Genomic DNA, 19,908 nt, shown 5'->3' on the forward strand with positions numbered 1-19,908 from the left:
CAGGGAGAGAGACAGGGAGAGAGACAGGGAGAGAGACAGTGAGTTGTGCTGGATAGCTTTAGTGTCAACTTGATACACCTGGGTTGAAGGAGCCTCATTTGGGGAACTGTCTCTATTGGACTGGCCTGTGGCCATGTCTGAGGGGCATCTTGATGAGTGATGTGGGAGGGCCCAGCCCACTGTGGATGGTGCCACCCCTGGGCAGGTGGGCCTGTGTTGCATAAGAAAGTGGTCTGAGCAGGGGCCAGGGGAGCAAGCCAGTAAGCAGTGTTCCTCCATGACCTTTGCTCCAGCTGCTGCTTCCAGGTTCCTGCCCTGAGTTCTTACCTTGGGCTCCCTGATGAACCGTGACCTGGGAGATGTAAGCTGAATAAACCCTTTCCTCCCTAAGTTTGTATTGGTCAGAGTATTTTGTCACAGCAATGAGGAACAAACTAAGACAGTTGTGATTTCTATTTCCTAAGACAGTGTCTTCTTGTGCAGCACTGGGTCACCTGAGGCTCACTATGAAGCCCAGGTTAGTCTTGAACTCATGGCAATCTTCCTATTCCAGTCTGAGTGCTGGGATTACAGTCACGCACCACCCAACTCTGCAAAAGTCGTAACATCAGTTGAAATAAGTTAGAACCAGGTTTTGTTTGCTTTCTGGGTAGTGCTGGGAATGCCTGGTACATGCCAAGCAAGCCCTGAGCTACAGGCCCAGTCTTTTCCTTTTCTTCTTAAATGAAAGGGTAAGAAGGTAAGGGCAGTGATCAGAATACATCCCATATGAGACTAGAAACTATGTTTTAGGTGTCTCAGGAGTAAAGTACATTCCCTGGTCACCATGTAAAACCCTTGAGGATCACTACTCTGTGGAAACCATTGTCACTGTAAGTGACAATATCTGTTTATAACCAACTGCTGATCATCTGCAGCATCTACTATTTCTATGCTATATATGATAGCTCTTCCAGAAGTGAGAGATGTACACTCAACGCTGGTGAGCTGGTAAGAAGCAGTTCTCCCATACCACCGACTGGTCACGTTGTTACCAAAACCAAACTCTCTTCTACTGCAGCTGTTCGTTTACCCGCTCTCTCTCTGCTCTGCGACCTCTGAAGACTCTGGCAGGCCTCTTGATGCTCTCTTAATTTCTGTCTGCTCTTTTCCATCTCTGGCCTTTCTGAGCAATTGCCCAGGTTTAACCATACACTTTGACTTTTCTCTATAGTAACGAACTTCAAGAATTCATCTATCTATAGATGGCACAAGGAGCAGACCTACTTCCAAAGCCCTGAAATCAACATTTCTAATCCCAACTTCCCATCTTCTCAAGTCTTTTAAGGTTGGATGGTATTTGGGGCTTTCCTGTACCTTTTATCCCCACCACAATAAACAGTTCACAAATATTTGACAGCCATAAACTAAAGGACAAATTTATCCTGGTTCTAGTGCTAACATTTTCAATGTGTCACCTAAATACTAAAGCAAGAACCATAATATACCTGTGTGCCAAAATCAACCATGGACTGGTTCTGGAAGCTTTACTCACATATTTTATATTCATACAGGAAACAGAAAAAGGTGCTTAAAGATATACATGCCAAAGGTAGTCTATACTGTCAAAAGATGAATTTTCCAATTATTATATAAAAAAATATATATCTACAGCTAAGCAAAAAGCAAAAGAAATCTTCAAAAAATGCACAGATATTTGATAAGCACGAAGACTGACACAAAACCCTTTAATTATTCCCAACACCGTGTAAAGAGAAGAATCAAGTGCTGAAAATACCAGATTAATGGTTATAAAGTTCGACTGTCAGAAGAGAACCTCTGTTTCAGGTAATTATAAGACAATTCATATGCTTTGGTCTTTTCTTTTCTTTCTTTCTTTTTTCCTATTACTAACTGTCAGAATTCAGAACTGCATTAACCTTGGACCACTGAGAAAAGACTGTATAATTAGAAAACTGTATTTTTCAAATTCTCTCTCCCTGGGGTTTGATTAATTCTCACTGTCTCATGTAGGCGGTTCTCTGGAAGTTTGACAAATTAACAGGATATACTCCGTCCTTCGTTAGAGTTAAGAGATCCAACATTTTATAGATTTGACTTCCATCTCATTTGATGTAAGACTAATACAATATCTATTTTAGACAGCATTACTATTAACAGGTACTCAGGTTTAAAAGAAAAAAAAAAAAGCTTGGATGATGCTAAACAAATTCTGTGTGTTACAAAAAGCCTTGGTGGCCACAGGGTCTCTCCACCCTGGGTGATCTTCATCTGCTTGTGGGACTTAACAGGAAATACTGGGGACTTGAGTCCATAAAACCTGGTAAAGAAACTCAAAACGTTTACTTCTTTTTTGAAGAGTTAAAGAATTTTACTTGGAAAAAACAACTTCTTTGGGCCTGAGGAGCATTGGTGCCAGGGTTGAGTTGAGGAAGAGAGGAGACCGGTGGGCAGCCTTTCTTAGGACTGGGGTTAGAAATTCTAACCGGTACATCTGTTGCCACTTACAACAACCCTGTTCAGCCTCCTGCCTACCAAACTCCCAGCTGGAAGGTTCAATGTGTAGACAGCTGAGTTCACCAACAAAACAAGGACCACAGTGTCTGCTCACAGACGGGTATGGAAAGGTTCCCACCCGCAATTCTTTCTACTCAAATTTCACCCTTCAATTAACAGCTAACATGAAATGGGGTACCTCAATTTAAAGCTGACTTAACACTTTTCCTAACAGGTTATCCCATCTCTGTTTGTCATTATTTCTCCACATTAGAATCTGAGTTTACTGCTGGGGTCCCATCGTGTCAGAGTCACTAAGTCTGGGCACAACTCTAGGAGCACTGATACCTCCACCTCTGCCCTCACTAATCGGAAGATGCCTGATGGAAACGCTCTTCTAAAAGATCCATTTAAGAAATTTCTTCATGGCATCCAGAACTAAAATGGGATTTCAACTACTTATTTCTTAATTATTGAAAGAAACCCTGACAGGGCCTCATATGTCACTGCCAGCCTTCCAAGTACCTATCCTTCAAGTCAATAATTTAACAACAGGCTAGCCTCTGAAACTCCACAACCTGCCACTACCCCAAGAAGCCGCCCCCAAAGGTCATAAAGCATTCACTTTTATGGCTACTCCCAAATCCAAAGCCAACGTTTCTAGCATACATTCCCAAACAATGTCACCCCTGAACTTTGTCTTCACCTACACAAAGGTTCTCTATCTGCAGCAAGCTGGTTTCCCCAACGATCTGAAGTACAGCTTGGCTCCAGGAAGGGAGAACCAATTTGGATGCTAACAGTCACGTAAGTTCTGTAAATCAATTCAACCCAGTGGGCCCAGGTGGCCACTTGCCACTCCTCTCATTCTCTGTGGCCTCTGCTCCTTGCCTCTCACCCCTAACCCCTGCCCCAGTCCTTTTCTCCTGCTGCGTCTTAAGAGCCTCCAAAATCCCTTCACTTGTGGCTTCTTAGAGCCTCCAAAATCCCTTCACTTGTGGCTTCCTAGTACAGTTCCTAAGTACTGGGCTAGAGCAAAAAGAAAAACCTGTTGAAAACTTTCAACTTTTCCCACGTAATGTTTGCTCTGGCTGCAAACATCGCCCATCCCAGGCCAAGTATTGAGGTGTGAACTAGGTACCAGTGTTACAGGGAAGAGGTGGGTCCTGCTCCTCAGAGCTTAGAACCAACCAGAGGGTGGAGCAAAAGCTACAAGCTCTCTAGGAAAAGGATTGTGTATGTGTTGAGAAAATTCAGAATGCAAAGGGTTAAATGCAATGTGCACAGGTAGATGGGAACTAGATCTTTGAGTAATGTTTCTGCATAGAAGTGTACGTAGATTACAAAGTCCTTTTCAGAACACAGTGAGCCAGACCCTGGGATTTGACTGCACAAAGGTAAAGCCTCCTTCAAGTCCTAGCCTCTCTCAGCTACAAACAGGAACAGTAATATCCTGCCTATCCTTGTGCAGGGTTACAGGAAGAGCACCTGAAGGACAGGAAGGAGAAGGCCTTAGGAATGAGAAAGTTATGCTAAGGAAGCTTTTGTTATCACCAGTCAAGACTTTGCAGAGAAAGGACATCTTCAACCCTAGCAGGTCCCAGAGATGGTAAGGAGTCCTGGGAGATTATGCTGGGGCCAGGGTCTTCCTGAGCAGGGCTGACAAGTCACAGGTCATATGCCTGGCCAACCAATGGACTATGTGTACTTAAGATGGAAACACTGGTGCCTTTCCCTCCCATTAGTACCATGCAAGGTCTTTCTCTTTAGAAGACTACCTAATATAGATTCACAACCTTCTAGCATTGAGCGCACACATGATTCCGCCTGACACACGACTGTAAATTTGTATGTGAAAACAAAAACAGAAAATAGAGGTAATTCAGAGAAACCCAGCCCCATGTCTGAAAAAAGTCTAGAATCAATTACCACCTCCACCCAGAGAAGCGATCCTGCCTAGAAAGTGGCAGTGGAGAGGAGCCAGGTTTGGGAAAGAAGACACAAGCTACTCACTCAAAAGCAGCCAAGTACCCCAGGCCTTGGGCAAGGTGTGAACTCCCATGGACTACTGGCCCCAAGCCCATCAAGTGATTCAGCAACTTCCTTGGAACAGCACACTCCAGTTCTGAAGCGGCCTTCCCCTCCACTTCCTCCTTACAGTGGCCACTTAGCAGTAGCTCCTCGCCGCCCCCCCTCCTCCCCCTCCTCCCAGTCCAGGACTCTGATAAACTTGAGTTAAGTGTGAGCCTTGGCCTCCAGACCAGAGAGATGGAAAGCAAAGCCCCTGCCCCTCCCTACAGGAGCCCAACAGAGATGATAATCCAGAAGGGCACCACATGTAAGACTCGCCTGGTAAATAATGCCAGCGCTCCCTACCCTGTGGGGGCTGCCCATATGAGAGCAGGTGGCCCTCCCACAGGAATGCATGTTTCCTTTTCCCTTTCTCCTGTTCCGTTTCCATCCCCTGCCCACTTCCTTGGTGCCTCTTCACTACAGCTGCTGGCAACAACTCAGGGCACCCAGGGGAGCCACTTAGCCCCAGTGGTAGTGCTTAGGGCTAAAGATGTTTCTGACTGGTGTTTCCATTATTGATAATAAAAGCCCCCAGAACTCTAATTACATTACTTCCCTATGTGCTAAGGGCACACAATCGGGTCAGAAGGAGAAGAACGTGGAAATGACTGCATTTTATCCATAGCTAACATAGCTAAGCCAGGCCAACTCCCTCCCTACTATTCATGTGAAATACATGTGTGCTGCCTAAAAGGTACTAAAAAGGCACCAAAAGGAATGCAGCACTAATCACCCTGACAGTCTGTAATGTAAATATATACTGCAAGGCTTAAAAGCTTCCCTCTTGGGTTCCCAGTTTTTAAAGGGTAAACTAGAAGAGGCCACTGAGCACTGGAACAAGAATGAGGATCCTTACTCGGGGGCTCATTAATTCCAGCTCCACAAGGCCTGCCTCAGGCAACGCACTGATCCTACCTAGGCCAGGGGATGAGTGGGATTAGATGACCTAACTCTAACACAGGATTTGTCAATCCATCCATCCATCCTTCCTTCCTTCCTTCCTTCCTTCCTTCCTTCCTTCCTTCCTTCCTTCCTTCCTTCCTTCCTAATCTCTCTCCCTCCCTCCCTCCCTCCCTCCCTCTGTTCCTCCTTCCATCCAAGCTTGCTCCAGTTCATACTGGTCTAGCTACCTCACTTCAGCCCCACTGCAACTCCAGGAACCTGCAACTGTCGCCGCCTTGACCCCTCCCAGCCCTTGGTGTCCCTCTTCCTATCACTAACCAGTCTGCTTGGGAGGCCATTTTCTTGGGTTTCTCTCACTCTACTGGGTGATTCCATCAGCTAACAAATGCCTGATGCAAAAAAACAAGAAACTAAAGGCCAAGTCTCCCATCTCACAAAAGATACATCCCTTTCTTTCGGCTCTACTCTGTCCTCCAGACCATGTCTAAATAACATCCTTACCCACTTCTCCTCACCTTCCATTCTTCCTTCAACTAGCTCAAATTTGACTCCCAACCTTACTACTGTTGAGAGTCCTATGGGCAACATCAACGTGTGGTTAAACTCCAGATATGCTTGATCTACATGGCCTTCCTTGGACATGGTGAAAAGCTCTTTCCTTCTTAAACTCAGCTCTGTGCTCCCCCAGTCCAATTCCTCCTCAGTACACTCTTCCTCTTGCAACCAACATCCAAGTTCTGCGTTCCCTCAGGTCAGAAACCACCTCTGCACATATCCGCTCCTCGCCTCACCCACGGAGGCATGTAAATGTCCAACCCTATAACGTGGCGTCACCAGCCTGGACTTCTCCATCCATGCCCAGCCCACCTGCACTTTTACTGGGAACTCTCACAGCCACCTCAGCCTCCCCTCATCTTCCCTGAACCTTACTCCTGCTGTGTCTTCCACTCCAGTATTGCCTGTCTAGTTGCCGCCTTTAGAACTGTTTGAGGGCAGGCAATGCTCCCTTTTCCACTCCCTATCACTCCATCTGCTTGATGTTGCCTCCAAAATACCTGTATTGTACATCCAGCTGTTCCTCCTCAGTCCAGCACTCCCAACCCTCCCACCTCTACTGCAACTGCCTCACAGCCAGGCTCCTGTTCCCCCTCTTGTCACAAGTACAACCTGCCTTAGTCTATTTGGGCTGCTCTAACAAACTGACATCTTCTAAACAATAGAAGATTCTGTCTCACAGTTCTGGATGCTGGGAAGTCCGAGATCAAGGTACCATCAGACATGATGTCTGGAGAGGGCCTCTTTCCTAGGTTACAAAAATACCTTCTCTGTGTGTTCTCACAGGGAAAAGGGGCAGCCAGTTCCACTGGATGCACACACACACATGTGCATGAATGTGTGGTTATATGCATGTGCAGGTTATGTGTGGAGGCCAGAGGCCTTCCTCAATGGCTTCTACCCAAGAAGCTGCCTCCAAAGGTCATAAAGTGTTCACTTTTATGGTTACCCCAAATCCAAAGCCAACATTTCTAGCATCCATTCCCAGAATGTCTCCCTCAATGGCTTCTACACCTTACTTTTCGAGACAGTGTCTCACTCAACCTGGAATTCATGGATTTGGCTGGACTGGCCAGCCAGCAAGCCCCCAGGATTCACTTGTCTGTTCCCCAACACTGGGGTTACAGGTGCAAGCCAACACACCGGGCTTTTATGTGGGTGCTGGAGAGCCACACTCTGGTCTTTATGCTCTCACAAGGCCCTTCACTGGGTTCCTTTTATAAGGGCATGAATCCCATGCAGAGGGCTCTGCCTTCTTGATCAAATAACCCCTCCATCTCTTAATATCACCGCCTTGGAGGTAGACTTCAATATATGAACTGGGGCAAACACTCAGCCAACCCATACCACACAAAGTAATCTTTTACGTCAACTCTTTAGCACACAGGTCCTCCATCATCCTTAGCACCCAACCCTTTACTCTCTAAGCCTGCACTACTTTTCTTGGCATTCACCTTGCTCTCAGAGCAAGCCCACAGGAGAACCTGGTCCAAACAATCTCTCTACTTGGAATGCCTCTCCATTTCCAAACACCAGCTCACGCATCTTCACCTGATGGGACCCACCTGACCCTTCAGACTTCAGCTTAAGCCTCAGAAAGGGATATTCCATACTATCGAGTTATTTCATTAATGTCTGCCTCCTCCATAATTAACCTGCAAACTCCTGAAAACAGAGACCAGACCACTGAGATTCTGCTTACTGCTACACAATTCCTGTCACGTAATACACAGGCAAGATGCCCTAGAATGAATGAATGAAAGAATGGATGAATGAATGAAGAGTATGTATGAAAGTAAGAGCTAATGCCTTATTAGACATAATTATAGGGGCTAAAGAGATGGCTTAGTGGTTAACAGCGCTGGCTGCTCTTGCAGAGGACCCAGGTTTGATTCCCAGCACCCACACACAGTGGCTCACAACCATCCATAACTCCAGTTCCAGGGGAATCCAACGCACTCTTCTGACCTTTGGGTCACTGCATGACACAGGTCCACTTATACACATGCAGGCAATACACTCATACACGTGTAAAAATATTTAAAAAAAAAAAACACAGTTATAATGGCTCAGCGGTTAAGAACACTGGTCGTTCTTGCAGAAGACCCAGGTTCGAATCCCAGTACCCACATGGCAGCTAACAACTGTCTGTAATTCCAGTCCCGGGGATCCGACAGCCTCTTCTGGCCTCCACAGGCACTGCACAACACAGGTGCACCTACATGCAAGCAATACACACATGCACATAAAAAAATAAAAAATTAAAATTAAAAAAAACAAACAACAGTTATAATTTCTAAAACTGAAGCAATATGACTTAAGAGGGGGCATCACCAGCTCACAACTCAAACTAGTAAAAGAAGAGATGATGTGCTGGTATTTATTTTAATTCCTAGAAAGTGATAACTCATTTGCAGAAGAACGACACAGAGGAGTCCACCTCCCTTTATTCCCCTAAATTCAAAATTAATGGCATTTGAACAAAGTCTTTTAATTGCAGAATTTAAAAATTCATGCTCAGTTATCATATTCAATATTTTAAATTTATTATGGCATCTATCATTTGAAAGAGACACAGAGATAAAATTTACACCTCCACTAATTAGCTGGCCCCGGTGCTTCAGACAGCAGGGGTGAGGTGTGCATGTGCCTCACACTCTAAAAGTCCTAGCTTTCATCAATGGTCTGCATTTACCACAGGATTTCAGCAAGTGCCTGTATTTCAATGAGAACTGTCATGTTGCTTGATTTGCAAAAGGCTTTCTAAACCTTTTTGTCTGGTCTTAAGACTAACCTCTTACTCCTAACAGTTCTAAGCAGACCTCACTGTTTCACTTGTACACAGATCTTTTCTTTTATTGCTACTTTCCAACCTTTTCTTATTTAATGTCTTTTAACCACCTAGCTTGGAGGATAGTGGCACTCTTTAATCACTCCCTCCTACTTAGGCATACTGTCTCTAGTCATGAGAGATGAAGGCTATATTCCCAGGTCACAAGAGGAGTCCAAGGCTCAATAAGCTTGTCTACATTATAAACAAGCTAAGATTAACTTTTTGGTTGCAAGATTAAGTAAAAGTCATTTTTTCAGAGTATGTCCAGAGTATAACTTGTAAAAGTTATTACCATGGGGTGGGATTTAGGCAGGCTGAGGAGTAGGAAGGTAGAACAGAGGAGAGGGTGGGGGAAGGGTTAACCAACACTAAAGATGTTTCAAAAAGCCACATGGAAACCTATGTTATGTTTATATATACGGTAAATGGAGTTACCCTATACAGGCAACAATGCTCCTCCCAGATGCCATAGGTTATCAAAAAAGCCCAGGGTCAGGTGTGGAGTACCTCCTTTGAGTTATTGGGGGGGGGGGAGTTCATAGATAGCACCCCACAAAGAATATAGGTGATTGTCTTTGCTCCTGGTTATCCACTCAGAACTTGCTAATAAGACCCTTTGACTGAAGATATACTTTGGTCATAGGACATGAAGAAATCAAGCTGGTACTGACCCTGGAAGCTTTCTCCCTGGTGGCCAGCTTCATAGAAGGTGCTATCAGACTGCTGGGGGTAGGGGTAGGGGGAATCATGAACAGTCTTACCCAGCTGTGAGCCCTGTGAGCTACAATAATGAGCAGCCTGGCAAGATGTGACCATTGGTGCAATAGTGGCAGGAATATTACGGGGGTAACCAACTGCTTTTTGGTTGATTCAAGGCCCACTCAACAGAAAAGAACTCATGCTTGGTATTATAAATCTGACCAAAAAATTCATGTCCGAGGAGGTCATGGGCCCTAGGGGAAAGTCTACTACTATTATTTTGCTAAACATTCATAATATCAAACTGCCTTCAAAATACTTATTTTTATACTCATAGATTAGCTTTCAGCCCTCATCAGAGAAGCTTCTTTTGGCTGTGGGTGTGTTTAATACACAGACTCATAACTGGTCCAAGCGAGAGAATAAATGATGGTGGACTGCTCAGCCCTAAATGAGACATCTTTATCACAGCCCACCCTCCAAGGCTCAGTGAGTACTGCAGAAGATGGGATAGAAAGATTCTATGAGCCAGAGGTTGGGGAAGACTGCAGAGAAACAGTGTCTTCTGACCATGGCAGGGTGGTTGAGCTCACAGCAGCTGTAGCAGTCTGCCTAAGATCAAGCTGATCAGAGTTCCAACATGGATAGGGGAGGGACCCATGAGGCCATTTTCCATCAGGAGTGTGATGGCTGGTAGGCTGCTCATGCTTGGGTGGGTGGCCCCACACCTATCACATGCAGAAAGCACTAATTGGATTCAGTGGTGATACAAAAAAATAAGAGGACATGAAGTTGAGAGGGGGACAGAGTGGGGGCTCTGGGAGGAAATGGAGGGGGAGTGTGGGGTGGGTATTATCAGAATATATTGTATTCATGTATGAAAATTTCAAAGAATAAATTTAAAATGTTTTTAAAAATATTCATTTATGGGGGCTGAAGAAATGGCTCAGTGGTTAGGAGTGCTTGCTGTGCAATCCTTATGGGAGTTCAGAACCCAGCACCCACGTGACAAGCCAGGCATCACACACACACACACACACACACACACACACACACAAATCTTTAAAAAAAGAAATCTATGGGGCTGGAAAGATGGCTCAGCAGTTAAGAACACAGGTTGTTCTTGCAGAAGACCCGGGTTCAAATCCCAGCACCCACATGGCAGCTAACAGCTGTCCGTAACTCCAGTCCCAGGGGATCCAACGGCCTCTTCTGACCTCTGTGGGCACTGAACAATATGGGTGCACTTACCTACATGCAGGCAATACACACATACTCATAAAATAAAAAAATTAATCTATTTATAGTCATACTCAATTCTCAAATATATGAGAATTGTTTTCTACAGTAAAGTTGAAACTGTGAAACTGAGATTACTAATTTTTCAACAAACTTTTATCTTGAGAATGAGTATAAAAACTCCACATTAGCCTCCTTCTGGTCATAGTTTAGGAAACACTATCTTCAGTTTCTATTTCCAACTTCTCTGAGGTGAGCTGACTTCAAAGTCCCGGTCTATAAAATAGAGACACATGGGTATTTTTTTATGGATAAGCCTGATTCCCCACAGAAAAGTATTTTAACTTTTCCTAATCTGGCCTTTCTTTTTGTTTCATTTTTTGAGACAGAGTCTCACTATGTAGCTCTGGCTGGCCTATAACTCACTACATAGACCAGGCTGGCCTTGAATTCAAAGACATCCACCTGCCTTTGCCTCCCAAGTGCTGGGATTAAAGGCATGCTTCCTACATCTGCTCTTTAAAACAGGGATTATTTTGTGACTGTCCATGTGCTATAGATACTCATAATGAAAAGATCACTAACGCTTTAAATATAATTAACCCCATGTCTATAAAATATATACTTTATTTAACAACAATCAAATTAACTAACAAAAATTACTTATTCTTTTCCAAGGATTGCTTACAAACAATTATACCTTTAAGTAGAATATTCTTATCTCAAGCTGGGTAATGTAGGGGGTGGGGGAAAAGCTCCACCATACACCACTGAGTGCCCATTGATCTAAAACACCACACCAACAAGCCTGGTATGCCCCTTGACTCATAAAAATAATATACTTGATTTCATTCCTTCACAAGTGCTCAAAGGTTTTCCACTGGTTACATTAGCCATTTTGCACAAAAGTCCCTAATTAGACCCGCTGTCAGGCCACAACTCCTGGATGGCCAGGCAGGGGAGGAATGGAAGACAGCTATAAGCAAAATTAAATTCTGCAAAAAAAGAAACAGCAAGTCATCAAGTCCACAGATCTGCCTAACAAAACCAGAGGGCATTCAATTTCAACTGTAAGAACAAATTTGATCTTAATTACTAAGAGGCTCTTACACATGGCAAGGAAGTCACAGCTTAGGAAGGATCAGCCTCCTAACTTCTTGATAAATTAGTTTCTCAAGACTAACCTTTTGGATACCAAAGAAATACATCACATGCATGGCAGGAAAATGTCAGTGTTCAAAGGGGTAAGGTAAATGGCTAAGTAATCAGGAGAATGACATCTATGCATGCTTAACAATATGCTAAATCTGAAAAATAAAGATTAAATTTAAATACAGAATTTAAAAAGCTTTGCCACACACTGGCGAAAGTGGCTTGAGTTGCCATGTTGAGCTCTTGTCTTAATTAATTCCTGGTTTTTCAACATTTTCTTCCCAGCACCATATTCTTTGTGCATGTGTGTGTGTGTGTGTGTGTGTGTGTGTGTATGTGCATGCGTGTGTGTATGTTTGTTTTGTGTGTGTGCTAATGCCTATGTGGTGCATACATGCCTGTGCATACAGGGAGGCGAGAGGAGGACCCTGGGCCTCTTGCTCTTATCATTCTCTGTTTAACTGCCCTGAAACAAGGCCTCTCACTCAACCTGGAGCTAGGCACCTGTGTAACAAGTGCTCTTACCTCTCCCCAGCCCCAGTAATACCACATTCTTTTCATGGTATTCCTGTAGAAATAGGAAATGACTCTGGTTAGCATTTACAACTCACTCCAATATATTCAGAGTGAAGGTGTCACCTACTCCTGCGGACATCAGCACTGTGGTCCCAAATAGGATGACATCCAGCTCAGCAATCCTGGCTTCCTGACCGATGTGGACAGGAGGAGGTGAGCTTAGAGGCATATTTACACACCAAGTCCTTTGAACAGCAAAGAACAAGACTGCGGAAGCAGGCAGCATGGGGATGTAAAAAGCACTGTGCAAAATTCCCTGAAGCTTAACAATGTGAAGAACTTGACTCTACTCCAGCTCTGGTCTATGAACTACATCATCCAAACTGGGTACAAAAACCCAAGGAACAAGTGGTATGTGAATTACCTGGAGTATTTTACCTCCATTTTATAAAATTGGTATTTTGATTAAATGTGCTTCTCTGTAATGAATTTCACAAAGAGAAACTACAAATGTCAACCGAATACTTCATCTTGAGTTTAGCAACCCACCTCCTCATCATAAAAATAAAAATCTTCCAGTCTTTTTATATGGCAAATTAGACAAATTTGCTGCTTCCTGGTTTTTTAATTGTCACTCAACTGGAAAGGTGTTCCCTTTAACAATGCTGCCTTCTTCCTGACACTTACTGTACAGATATCATCCTAGCTTTTGGATTTGGGGGATGGGGGGATGAAATAAAAAGCAGTTTCTTTAGCAGAGGGAATTTTCATTTTCCTTATTAATATTTCATTATAATCAAATAGTTTCATGAAGTTTTGATCCTAAGGCTGGAAGAACAAAAACACCCTTTAAAAAGGCCTCTCTAGAGACACAGCCCAGAAAAAGCTCTCTTTCTATTACACTACAAGGTGTCTGTGTTTCTCTTCTCCTCACAAAGTGTCAATCAAGGCTAATGACTTCAAGCTTACAGAATGAATACAGGAGAATTAATGTATATTATTGGTCAACGCAGCTTTCACAGTTTTCAGGCTCCCCGACAGTCAGATTGAGCTGCTTTAACAAAGTATCATATTTGCTTTTCACTGTTCTGGTGGTTGGAAGTCCAAGATCAAGAAGTCAACATGTTGGGTGCTGGTGAGGGCCCTTGTGCAAGTTTGTAGGCTACCATCTTCTTGAATCTTCAAATGGTGGAAAGCAAACCCTCTCTAGAGTCCATTTTGTAAGGGCACTGTGGTGCCCTCATTCAGACTGAATGAAGACAGTCCCCCATGGGCTTCGAGTATTTGAATACTTGGGCAGTTGGTGGCACTGTCTGAGGAGGTTTAGGAAGTGCGATCTTGCTGAAGGAAGCACATCACAGCCAACAGGCTTTGAGAGTTTATAGACCCAATCCCACTTGCAGCTGCTGTCTCTTTGCTTCCTGCAAGTGCTTGAAAATGTAAGCTCTCAAAGAAGCTCTGGCTGCCTCCTACCGCACCTCCTCCACCATGATGTGCTCTTATCCCTCTGAAACCATAAGCCATAACAAACTCCTATAAATTGCCTTGGTCACAGTGTTTATCACAGCAACAGAAAGGTAAGTCATACAGGCACTAACTAGTCCAATTCATGGGAGCTCAGCTCTCATGGTCTACTCACCTCCTGTAGGCCCCACCTCCAAATACCATCACACTGCAATTAGGCTGTCAACCCATGAATTCTGTAAGAGACAGAAGCAGTCCACTACATTCCCCTTGAAGAAACGTCAACTCAAGTCACAGGTAAGAGGCTTTCAGTTTTACACAAGGCACAGGCCACCATACCCCAGGTTCTTGATCTCTCAGATGTTCCTGCACCTAAGCTACAGTCAGCTGAATTCCATAGATGTGTGGACTGGCACAGCAGAAACAGCCCTGGCAAGAGGCCCCAGAGGCCCCTGAACAACATACACTACAGTCATTGCTCTCAGTTTCTCACCAGAACTAGATGGTAAAAGATCTAATTCACTATGCAGGCCTAACATATACTATTGCTGAAGACATAACAAACTTCGGTTGTAAGGCATAAGAAATCAAACTGAACTAACAAAATCTTTCTCCTCCTCCGCCAGAAGGTGCTGTGCAGGCCACTGGAGGAGAAAAGTCATCAATGCTATCATTTAGCAGTAAATCCTGAATGCTACAATACCAACTTGCCAGGCAAGATGTGCCCACTGGTGAAATAGTGGCATGAAGGTTATGGGGGTAACCAATTGCTTTTGGACTGGACTTGAGGCCTCCCCACAGGAGGGAATTCATGCTTGATACTATAAGTCTTGCCAAAAGCCCATGACTAGGGAGGTCGTTGGCCCTGGAGGAGAACCTACTACTACTGTTTTGTTAAACAGACATGTTGTCAAGCTGCCTTCTAAATATTTATACTTATACACACAGACTAGTGTTACCTTCAACCTTGGCCAGAGAAGCTTCTCTCTGTAGTGGTCAGCAGTTAATGCTGAGACTCATAAAGTGCTAAGAACAAATGACTCTTGGGTGCCCAGCTCTAAATGGGACATCTATATCAACTCCTGATCAACCCACAAGGCTCAGGGACTATCTCAGAAGAAGAGGCTTAAAGACTGTAAGACACATAGAGGATGTGGAGGAGTGTTGTGAGATGCTGTCTTCTGGACATAACAAGGTCACTTTTTTCACAAACTCACAGCTACTATGGCTACCTACACAAGGTTACACAAGATTAAGCCAGCAAGACCAGTAACATTCCAATAGACAATAGTAACTGGACTCAGTTATCAAAAGAAAAAGAAAAAAAGAAGGGAGGGAGGACATGAAGGAGGGAGGGGGATGTGTTGGGATGCCTAGGGCAAGGGAGGAAGGGAAGTTGGGGGTACATATGATCAAGATACATTGTTTACATGTATGAAATTATCAAAGCATAAAAAATATTTTATTTAAAAAAAAAAAAAAAAGAAAGCCCTGGCACAGGAGCAGATGTCACCCTGAATGTGTGACATCACAGAAGTTACTTCAAAAGAGCAGCATCAGACACTGTCATCACAGAAACCTGAAGTACTGTTGATCACTACAAAGAACCAGCATGGTCCAAGGCTAGTAAAAATCAAGTTTAGTACACAGAACTGTTTCAAAGAGGATGTAAATACTGTCTGATAAATAAAGTCCAGATTAACATAAAATACTGATGACCTGATACAGATTTTTGTCACTAAGAATTTTCTTGCTCAAAAGATCTGACGTTTCTGACATTTAAATGATGGTCTAGGTATTAGTTACTTTCCTCATTGCTGTGACAAAATACCAGACAGAATCAACTTAAAGGGAAAGAGTTTATTCAGGGATTTAGTTTATCATGGTGGGAAAGGCACGGTTAGGACCAGCTCCTGTCTGTGGAGGCTTGAGCTATGTTGTGGAAGATCAGGAAGTTGATGGAGGAAGGGGACTGTTGGAGGAAGGGGAACGTTGGAGGAAGGGGAACGTTGGAGGAAGGGGAACGTTGGAGGGAGGGGACTGTTGGAGGAAGGGGACTGTTGGAGGAAGGAAGGGGAATGTTGGAGGAAGGGGACTGCTGGAGGAAGGGGAACGCTGGAGGAAGGGGACTGCTGGAGGAAGGGGACTGTTGGAGGAAGGGGACTGTTGGAGGAAGGAAGGGGAACATTGGAGGAAGGGGACTGTTGGAGGAAGAGGAACGTTGGACGAAGGGGAACGTTGGAGGAAGGGGGCTGTTGGAGGAAGGGGACTGTTGGAGGAAGGGGACTGCTGGAGGAAGGGGAACGTTGGACGAAGGGGAACGTTGGAGGAAGGGGACTGTTGGAGGAAGGGGAATGTTGGAGGAAGGGGAATGTTGGTTCTCACTCTGCTTTCTCCTTTTCTCTTTTCCATTCAGTCCAGGACTTCAGCTTGTGAGATGGTGCCACCCACATGCAGGGTCAGGCTTACCCTCTCAATCTGCCCTCACAGACACTCAAAGGTGTGCTCCACTGATGTCCCTGGCCTTGCTTAATCCAATGAAGTTGACAATAGAAATTTACTATCATAGTCCTGCCTATTCAAGAGTTAAGAACCACTGACTCTGGGTAACCCCTAAAGGTCTATCCTTCCTGATGGAGCAGCTCAGTCAACATTAACATTGGCAAGGAGAGAACTGGTGACATCCATCTAATTATTGCCTTATTTTTTAAATAAATTTTTGAAATGTTTTTTAAAAAATATTTTATTTATTATTTTTATTTTATGTGTATGAGTGTATTGGCTGCCATGTATGTGAGTGCACCCGTGTCATGCAATGCCAAGGAGGTCAGAAGTCGGCACTGGATTCTCCTGGAACTGGAGTTAAGAATGGTTCATAGCCACCATGTGGGTGCTGGGATTCGAACCTGGGTCCTCTGCAAGAGCAGTCAATGCTTTTAACCTCTGAGCCATCTCTCCAGCTCCAATTTTTAAAATCTTAAAACAAAATGCATTTAATCAGCAAACATTCGTCCTATAGGCGAGAAGGTGCAAACATTGACCTCCTGTGGCTCAGAAAGCCTTGGAAAGACAAGAATGAGTATGCAGTGTGCACAGCCATCATTATTTAGACTTAAAGCCCACTGCTACGTGGATTATGATAGCAGCAACACTAAATGCCTTTTAAAAACCATTTAATACCGTCTACAATTTTTATGGTACCATCAAATTACAAGCTTATTCTCAGGAAAGAAAATTGTCTACATTCTAACATAGCTATACATAACATGAATAATTGATAAGCAAGGGCAAAGAGCTTTGAAAACCTAGAGGTATCATATGGACAATAAAAAATAATGTAGACAGACAACCAGGGCTCAGAAACTCAGCAGCTATTCAATAAAAAACAATCAGTGAAGTTAGACAACTGTCTGTGTGGGTTTAAGCCCTTCTGGAAAGCTGCTCTTGAAAGGTACTCTCCCCACACCATGGACAAAAGGCAATGGCTCATAACAAAACCAGCCATTTCAGAGGTTACAGAGCACCAGTTGGGGGGCGGGGCGGGGAGGCGTGATGTGTGTAAATGTAATGCAGACTTGCCTAGGACTCACAGTGACTGAAGAAGGCACAGATGCCACTCAGAGCTGCCCAGTGACCACTGAGAACCCCCAACGCTTGTCTATCCATTGGTATCTTCAGCAACCAGCCTGAGTTAAGACAGACTGACATCTACAAACTCCTTCATACGGAGTTCAGTGGAAGGAATAATACTTCCCTGCCTTGACTCAGTGAAATATTGTCTGTAGTAAGTCATACAATTCAACATAGATCTTTAACATACCAACCCTTTCACTTTCACCATTTTTATATGGGATATTGAACTATCCCATGAAAAATTACTTTTGCATAGGCCTCAAAACAACTAATTGTTTCCCTTCTTTCTTCCCATCAAAAGCTTGCAGAATCAAAACCAGGATGATAAAGTTTGTAAAATATGCTAGTACATTCTCCACATAACTCACCAGCACCAGCTACAGCTGGGCCTCAGAAGACAGGTTTACGTTCTCCCAATTCTGGTTCTGCTTTTCCTACTCCCACCAGAGTGAAATTAAATTTACTATCTGGCTATTAAATCCCTTAATCACAGAACTATTTTTTATACCCTGAAAACCCTCAGTGGTTGGATGTTGTCTCCACTACGTTCCTCAATTCCTTCTCTTCTTCCGGGTACCTTTCTTCTCTACCATTCTACTACACAGGATATTTCCTTCAGCAGTTTAAAAAAAATTTAAGGGGCTTACTTAACATGATTAAGGTCCAAGAACATCAGCAAAAATACATAAATTAGACGTACACTTGTAATTCCTCATGAGAAATACCCAGAGGAAAAGCCTACCAGGGAAGAGTCAACAAAGAAGACAGGTCTTTACATCAGTGCCTTTCCGGAAGGCACAATCTTTCCCATTTGAACGACCTTAATCTACTTTACTTCCAACAGAGTCAATCTGTTCATTCTGAGATATAAATACAGGGCATAACATTATGAAAAAAATCAAAAGCCAACATATGCAACCCAATTTGCCCCCTTTCTGGAATTATGAATCTAGAGAGTAAAAGGAAGAGCCAAGCTGTGATTTTATCTCCCACAGAATCTCTAAAAAGAATTTCATTGGGGCTGAGCTAGGCAACAAATTCTAGGAAGTACCTGTTACCGTCTGAATCCAGAATGTCCCCCACAGGCTCATGTTCTCAGCATTGGGTCCACAGCTTGTGAAGCTACTTTGGACAGCACAGAGCTTTTAGGAAGTACAGGCTAACTGGCAGACATGGATCACCAAGGGTGGGTCTTTCAACGTTAGACCCATCCATGGTTCTGCAGAGGTCTCCGATCCTGGGTCTGCACCATGTACACAGAAACCACCTTATACTCCTACCACCAAGAACAGAGCCACTCCAATGCCATGCCATTTCCACCATGATGGACCGAAGATCCTCTGAAACTGGGAGTGTGGATAAACTTTTCTTCTCTGGAGTTATTTCAGTCAATTTGGTCACAGTAAAAATACCTAATATAGCCCCTTCCCTAATATCAAGATGAACAGCCAAAGAGCCAAGTCTTCATTTCTATACTCTACCTTTGGTTTGAGCAGAACCCACTGTGGGACTAGAAACTCTAGACCAGAAAGGGAAATTACAGCCTCACCTCCTAATGTCCAGCTCATAGTTTGCTTCCAGGTTCCCAGAGATAAAACTTGACTCTCATGTCCTCATGAGGCTGAGGGGCTGACTGCATCTGCTTTTCAGCAGGGCAAACCCTGAGCATCTCTTGGAGAGCTGACCCTCATTTCCAAAAGAAACAAACTCCAGAACCACCACACATGCCCCGTTCTCTCTGCCAGAGACTATAGCCTCCATCCACGCTCTGGTGTCTACAAGCTGGCAGGCTGCCAGTGAAGCTCACTGTGCAGGCTCACCAATGCAACAAGAACCCGGACCTCAGGGCCAGCCTGTGTGATGATGACCACACTTCCATCAATGGCTCTCTTTGAAGCTGAAGAGCTGGGAACAGGAAGTTTTTTTTAATTTCCAGCTATTGGACTGAAAGACAGATCAGTTTTTTCAATGAAGCACCCAACAGACTACATCATGGAATCAAAACATGCCTTACCATAAGGGTACTTAGTGTCCAGCTTATGTTCTGCTGTCCTCCTCCATGGCAACAGGTCATCACTGCATCCATTTGGCATTCCATTGTACCCGATGCCAACAATCTTGTTTTCTGCATTCACAATGCAGGCTCCAACCTAGACAGAAAAGTACTGCCAAATGTTTGATGCCTATGGAGAGCTGGGGTACCGCTTAGCAAGTGAATGAATGGGAAGTGAGGAAGCCAGAGCACAAAGGGCAGATTTCCTCTGCATTTTTAAGTCGGCAGGTCCTTCCTGTAATCTGCTCTTTGTACACCTCTCTACCAGCAACTGAACATCCTCCTCCACTTA

The 19,908-nt window shown here is 44.0% G+C and overlaps 1 protein-coding gene across 3 annotated transcripts in view; it reads right to left on the minus strand.

The window, feature by feature from the left end:
* Nucleotides 1-19,908, minus strand: part of Dctd (dCMP deaminase) — a 30,867-nt gene that overhangs the window by 9,012 nt on the left and 1,947 nt on the right. For all 3 annotated transcript variants that reach the window (XM_008853553.3, XM_029556402.1, XM_008853552.3), the window contains exon 3: nt 19,578-19,713. In XM_008853553.3, the coding sequence (XP_008851775.1) occupies nt 19,578-19,713 (136 nt within the window). The remainder of the gene's footprint in view (nt 1-19,577; nt 19,714-19,908) is intronic.

The sequence above is a fragment of the Nannospalax galili genome, unplaced genomic scaffold, assembly GCF_000622305.1.
Source record: "Nannospalax galili isolate Female #2095 unplaced genomic scaffold, S.galili_v1.0 scaffold46, whole genome shotgun sequence".
In the NCBI taxonomy this organism is placed as follows: domain Eukaryota; kingdom Metazoa; phylum Chordata; class Mammalia; order Rodentia; family Spalacidae; genus Nannospalax; species Nannospalax galili.